Here is a 6,948-nt window from a genome sequence, read left to right as displayed (position 1 = left end):
CCTGTCGGTACCAGAGTATCGGATCCACTTCGGCCTGCCGGCCACACTCAGCACCTGCCTTGGCCTCAGAGCCCTCCTTGCCTTGGTGGCTGGTTTCACTCAGTTTTGCTTTAAGTCCCTCTGGGGCCTGGCTGGGGAATTTTGAGGAGTCGTCTAACTTGGGGATGATCACCGATTTAGCAGGGTCAGCCCCTGGCTCCCTGGCCTTGCTGGGTCCCGACTTGACCAGGTCCGTCAGGCTGGGGGCCTTGGTGAGAGTTGGTGGGACTGGTGGCTTTTGCTTCCACTCTTCCTTGAGTGCTGCCTCCCGCTCCTTCAGATTCATCTCTGCCTTCTTGTCCAGGCCCCGCTGCTGCTCCAAGCTCTGCCGTTTCTGCTGCTCCTCATACTGCTGCCGGTACGCCGTGTTTGTGCTCAGGAGGTGAGTGTGGTAACTCTGGTCGCTGTAGCCATAGGGGGGCACATAGGCATACTGGTTGTAATAGAGAGACTGCATGTACATGTTGGGGCGCTGCTGGATGACGGAGGGCTGCTGACTGGGCGTGCTCAGCTCTGCTCGCTTCTCCTCGCAGACGTCGTTCTTCCCTTTCCCCTCTGCGCTCTCGGGTTCCTCCTCCTTCTTAGTCTTTAGGGCCGGGCTCTCCACTCCTGCTTGGCTGCCGGGGTTCAGAGCTCCTGGGCTGGACTGGGCATAGCTCGGCGAGTAGTAACTCTCAAGGCCTTGGTAATACGGTGAGTCTTTGTTCTGAGGCTGAGGGGGGAAAAGACTTTTCTTCGCCCCTTCCTTCACCAACTATTCAGGGTCCTTCGACTTGACACTGTCCACCTTACCCTCCCCATCCTCCCCAGCAACAGAGATGTCGGAGTATGCAGGGCTGTTGGTTTTGACTGAGCTGGCTTCAGCTCCATTCTGGGTTACTACATGTAAGGGGGTCATGGGCTGGGTAGGGGGGGGTGCTATCAAGGCGGCTACCGCCTCCAATGGAAGGGCTGGGAGCATTATCTGTGAAGCTGTAGATCTTGTCCGCTTCAGCCTTGATACTGGCCAATCGGCTCTGGTGGGGGTCTGAGGAGCCATTTAGCAGCCCCTCCATTTTCAGCCCATCTCCTGATGATTCTCTGAAGGGGCTCTTGCCTTCTTCTGATCGACAAACCTTCCCAGGGGTCAGAGGACTTTCAAGTTCCTTTGAAGATTCCTTCTTTTTTTTGTCTTTCTTTTTCTTATCCTTGGTTGGCGTCAAGGCAGGGTTGACTGTAAAGGGCTCTCCCATCACGGTGGGCTTGGGCTGAATAGGTTTGAGTTGGGGGCTGTTGGGCATGGCTTGGACCACCGTGGTGGTCAGGCCTGAGGAGGAGCTTGGGCTTGCTGCTGTGAAGGTGGCTGTCTGGAAAGTATAGATTTGCTGTGGGGGGATGGCAGGGGCAATGGGCCGGGCTGACTTTAAGCTCTTGGAAGGAATCTTTTCAGCTTTCAAATTAGAGGTATTTTTACATTTTTCTTTTTCCATACACTTCCTTTCCAAAGAGTCAAAGGCGTCACTGCTTGTTTCATCCACTGCTGAGCGTCCATCATCGGAGCCATCATTGGACAGAGCCCCGAGGTCTGGGTCCCCTTCCCCACTCAACTTTTTCTTACAGAGACCTTTTGTGCTGAATTTGCTTGAAGGAGAAGGGCTATGGGGCTCTATGAGCCTGACTTTGGGAGTAGCTGAGCGGGCAGGGGACAAGGAACCTTTTTGTGAAACAGATACACCATTGCAACTCCCAAGTTCAGTATGGAGGGAGGGCTCCTCTCCATACTCGCTGTCCCCGTCTGCTTCTGGCTTGCTGTCATCATCTGTATGGGCATGAGCCTGGTGGTACTTCAGTCCATTGATGTGCTTGTACTTCTTGTTGCAGTTTGGGTGAGGGCAATCAATCAGAACGGGGGACGCACAATTTCTGTCCAGGACAGTGGGTTCTACCTTGGTCCCAGGGAGGGAACCTGTGGCTGAGCCCATGGAATTTGTACGAACATGCTTGCTCCCTTTGGAGTCCTCTGAGCTAGAATTCAGCTACATATCTGAAAGGGGTTTGTTTTTCCACTTGTTAGCTGAGGACGGGCTAGCCTTGACATCCTCTGAGGTGCTGCTGGCAGGTGGGCGATGCTCTGAAGAATTCTGGCTGCCCCGACAGCCTTTACTATTAGCTCCTGCCCGGGTTTTGCTGCTGCTGCTGGCCCCTTTACTGTCAAAGGCTGTAGCTGTGTCATTGACAGGTGTGCTACTGTTGGGACACATTCGCTTGCCTCTACCTCGACCATTACGCATTTCCAAGTCACTGGTGGGGGAGTCACAGAACCTTGGGGGTGCCCAGTCATGCCGGGTACAGTCAAGCAGCGTACCTACATATGTCTTGTTCCTCCATGTTACATTCACCACCAACATCCCATCTTCTGTTTCCTGCCACACAATGCCTTCGAGGTTGACGCTGGTTCCAGGCTCACAGGGGCCCAGGCATTCGGGTTCTGTAGCTAGAGCCACATCACATGTGTTGACCCCAACGGATCGGGTACGAACCATGATCTGCTCACAGGGGGATGAGATGTCATTACTGACTACTGGCACCAAGAGGTGCAGAGGCAGCACTGCTGGTGTGGAGACAGGGGACTCCATCTTTTCACACTTGACTTTCTTTAGTGGTCGGCATTCATTCTCCCCTTCCTCTGGCTCCGGTTTAGCTCCCAATGGGTTGAGCGCTGCCCCAGGTTCAATAGCTATACTCCCAAGTGGCTCCACAGCTCCTGGATCTACCCCTGCATTTCCATCATACTGAGCACATCGTCCTCCCAAAGGAACTGGCTGAAGGACCCCAGGATCCTTTTCTGAACAAGTCCCCACCGCTTCACTTCTTTCCTTCTTGCTCTTGGATGAGCTGTTCTCCTTCTCCTTTTTGGAGCTGGCTACACTGCGTGATGTCTTAACTGTCTTCTCTGAGCCCTTGGGAACAATGGCAGCAACCAGGCTCCCTGCATTGGCACCATCTCCTGAGCGTCCCTGTACCTCTTTCTTGCTAGCTGCCCCTTCACTTGGCGTGAACAGGGAAGTTCCTGAGCTGGGTTTGCTAGCATCTTTGCCACTCTTACTCCTTTTGGATTTGGATTTGCCTTCCTTCCCTTGAGGACCTGGCACTGGAGTCACAAACTTGATGTTGTCGGGAAGTGTGGCCACAGCATTGGGAGCCGGTATCCCCACCTCCTTTGAGGCTGACATTTCCAGTTTCTGTTGGTCCTTTTCCAGATCGGCGTCCAGATCAATGATGAGATTCCCTACTCCAATGTCCCATTCATCCCCACTGTCGTATGTCTCAACCGGGTTTGCATCCACTCCTTTCCCTCCGGAGGCTCCACTGCTCAAGGACATCTTAGAGTCAATGGCCCACCTCAAGATTCCAGGCTCTTCCTTGCCCCCAGCTTTTCCTAGATTCAGCTTCAGCTACGTTCTCAGACCTGCCACAATGGTCAGTACATGCCCAGTGGACAGCATCATTGTGCGCGGCCGGTCGGGGAGCCGCCACCTCCGCCCGCCCGGGGCCCCAGGCCGTAGAGCCGCTGCAGGTACGGGGCCCAGGCCGCCATCCGTTCCGCGGCCCCTCCCACCAGCCCCCAAGATTATTTGTATTGATAAACTGTTTTCTAATTTTTCTCAGGCAAATAATTTAATATTTTAGAGAGGAATTATAAATATGACTAAAGGGAAGACTTTTTCAATGACAGGCTACTAATAACTTTGCTGAATTCGTAGCAAATAAGCAACTTATTCTGTCTGCTTACAATACTACACTACTTATAATACTATATAGTAACTAACACTGTGGCTGTAACTATAGGCTCAAGCACAGGAACAATTGCTGAGGATGGCACAGGACTGGCGGTGTTTCATTCTGTTGTGCATACAGTCATTATAGGTTAGAACAAACTTGATGGCACCTGGCAACAATCACAACAGTTGAGCCATCTCCCTCTTCACCTTATACACGATTAAGTCAAAATGCACGGTGGACAGGGAGCTGCCAGAGCTTCACGGTAGATTCAGATTTGGAACAAGGAATATCATTGCTGATGTCAGATGAATTGTGACTCAAAGGAAAGACGTTTATTTGTGTTTGATTGACTATACCAAGGAATTAGATTATGTGGCTCATAACAAACGATCGATAACCTTGAGAAGACTGGAAATTCCAGAATACTTCATTGTATGTATGTGGAACTTGTACATGGATGAAGGGGAAGTTCTATGAACAAAGCAAAGGAACACTACAGGGCTTAACATCAGGAGGGGTGTGTGTCAGGGTTGTATTCTTTCACCAGAGTTGTCCAATCTGTATGTCGAGCAAATCATCAGAGAAGCTGGCTGAGATGAAGAAGAAGGTGGCCTTGAAGGAAGGAAGGCTTATTAACATGTGCTGAGAGAATGACATAACCTTGCTTGCTGAAAGTGAGGAAGACTAGAAGCGCTTGCTGGCGAAGATCAAAGATTGCAAACTTCAGTAGGGATTACATTTTATGTTGTTATTGTTGTGTACTATTTTTACTCTTTTTTGTTGTTTTTGTGTGTTTTCTGGTGTATGAAATCCAGGATAAGTGAAACTATAGAGACAGTTATGGGATTTATTGTACGTTGGGGCTAGCGATGGGTACAAGGAGGATGGGTACAAGGGTACTAGTGATGGGTACAAGAAGAGTACAAGGAAATGTTCTAAAATCAATTGTAGTAATGATAGTAATGATTGTACAACTCTTTTTGATGTGACTGAGCTATTGCATTATATGTTATTTTGGTTATGTCCCAATAAAGCTGTTTAGGTTTTTTAAAAGTATGGATTACAACTTACTATAAAGAATATCAAGATCTTCACATGGACCAATGTGCAACAGAATGATAAATGGAGGAACAATTGAAGTGTCAAGGATTTCATCTTGCTTGGATCCATGGTCAATACTCATAGAAGCAGTGGTCAAGATATCATAGGATGGGTGCTATAGGTAAATCAGTTGCATAAGACCTCTTTGGAATACTTAAAAGCCATGGTATCACTTTGAAAACTAAGGTGGGCCTGACCGGATGCATAGTATTTTAGTATCATCATGTGCTTGTGAAAGTTGAACATCTAATAACAAAGACTGAAGAATTGTTGCATTTGAATCATGATGTTGGAAAATAATATTGAAAGTAGCTTCTACTACTAAAAAGACAAACCAAACTGTCTTGGAAGAAGCAAACCAGAGTGCTTTTTACAGGTAAGGATGGCAAGACTACTTTGGGAATGTTGGTGAGAGACCAGTTTCTGAGAAGACATGCTTGGTAAAGTGGAGAGACAACAAACAAGAGGAAAGCGCTCAAGAAGGTGGACTGACACAGTGCTGCAACCATTGGCTCAGGCGTAGGAACAATTGTGAGGCTCACCCAGGGTCAGGCCGTGTTCCCTTCTGTTCTGCATAGCAGTGCACTGGCTCAAAACGGACTCGATGGCACCACAACATTACAGTTCCAACTCCTACATACACTGGTTTACCACAGACACATCGATTTAATCACGTTTCTGCAATCAGAGATTTACAGACAATTTTATAAGAAATCTATTGTTTTAAAAGGTTCCCGTGGTATTGTAGTGATACTTTTTGACTTACCATCGGAGAGAAATTCAACCACCATAGACTGTGGCATATTTGGTAATTCATATTAAGCACATTTATAGGTTGATAATGATTTTATATACAGCCACGAGACGCTTAAGAACTTTTTAGGCAATATCCAGCCATGTATAAAATATGCGCATGGACCAATAATGTATTTGTTTTTGTTGTTTTGCTTTAAAGGGAAAAAAAAGTCTCCCTTTTTATGTATAGTTTCCCAGAATGAATTAACACTTGGCTTCAAGCTTATATCCCAATCCCGTAGTACCTTTTCCTTCCTTCCCTCCTGGCTTAATCCCTCTGCCCAGTAGCATGCACTCTTTGACTCCAAGGGCAGGGCAACACCTACCTGTGGCAGTGGCACTGTGGGCTAAGCCTAATTAGCCCACATCCTAATTAGCACCTGCTTCTGGACAATTGTGGCTATTGATTTGATCAGAAAGCTATGACACCAACAGAGTGGCACCAGCCAGGCTGCCACCTATTGGTACTCTCCCAATACCTGCATGCCTGCTGTGTGCTACCACCTCACCAGGCTACCCCTCCTGTGTGTGCTGCTCTCACTCCAACATCTATCCCACTGCCCTGCCCTGCAACCAGATGTATGTATGTTCTAACCTGGCTTTGGTTCCGTTGCCCCTGGTTCATGTAAAACTTAATATCTAGGTTTTATGAGGATTTACAAGGAATTCATGTATATAGTGTAGTGTTCAGACAAAGTCAAATATGAGCTCCCATTTTTCACCAAACATAATGTGCACATGAAGCAACACACATCTCTATTTAGTGATCTCTAATGAGCTCTGGTGGCATTATGGGTTAGGTTCCAAACTGCTAACCTCAAGGTTAGTCACTCTGTGGGAGAAGGTGAAGGCTATAAGTTCTCTAAGAATCTAGAGCTTCAGAAACCATATATAAGACCTCTATGAGTCAGAATCAGCTCAATAATAGAGGAGTCTATTTGTTTGTTTGGAATTCTACCTTTGGATCCTGTCCATATTACTTTTGTAATGTAGGTGTAGAAATTGATGCTTAAGAATAGCAAGGAACCTGTTCAAAGCCATACCACTATGAAGTGTTGAAAACATAGATGTTCAGCTTCTGAACAATAGTTTTAAACTATTGGTTGTTTTCAGTAAGTGTGTGTCTATAAAGCACTAGTGCAAATTCATCAAGGCTGGATTTGATCCTGCATTCTGAGATTCTTCTTTCTTATACTAGGTGAAGTAAAGGTCCCTTTGCTATCAAGTCAGTTCCAACTCACATTGACCCTG

General features: G+C 47.5%; 1 protein-coding gene across 1 annotated transcript; it reads right to left on the bottom strand.

The window, feature by feature from the left end:
- Position 1: 1 nt before the first annotated feature.
- LOC101651374 (zinc finger protein 609-like) lies at positions 2-3,543 on the bottom strand (the record flags this gene model as incomplete). Its single annotated transcript, XM_045291135.1, is given in 2 exon segments — positions 2-952; positions 954-3,543. Coding segments are annotated over 2 exon segments (3,399 nt in total), but the record flags the coding sequence as incomplete, so codon positions are not given.
- Positions 3,544-6,948: the final 3,405 nt, after the last annotated feature.

This window comes from Echinops telfairi, unplaced genomic scaffold (assembly GCF_000313985.2).
Source record: "Echinops telfairi isolate 266 unplaced genomic scaffold, ASM31398v2 ScPeMD7_60;HRSCAF=208, whole genome shotgun sequence".
Classification (NCBI taxonomy): domain Eukaryota; kingdom Metazoa; phylum Chordata; class Mammalia; order Afrosoricida; family Tenrecidae; genus Echinops; species Echinops telfairi.
Note: the sequence above shows the minus strand (reverse complement) of the source record. Positions and strands in the feature narration are given on the sequence as shown.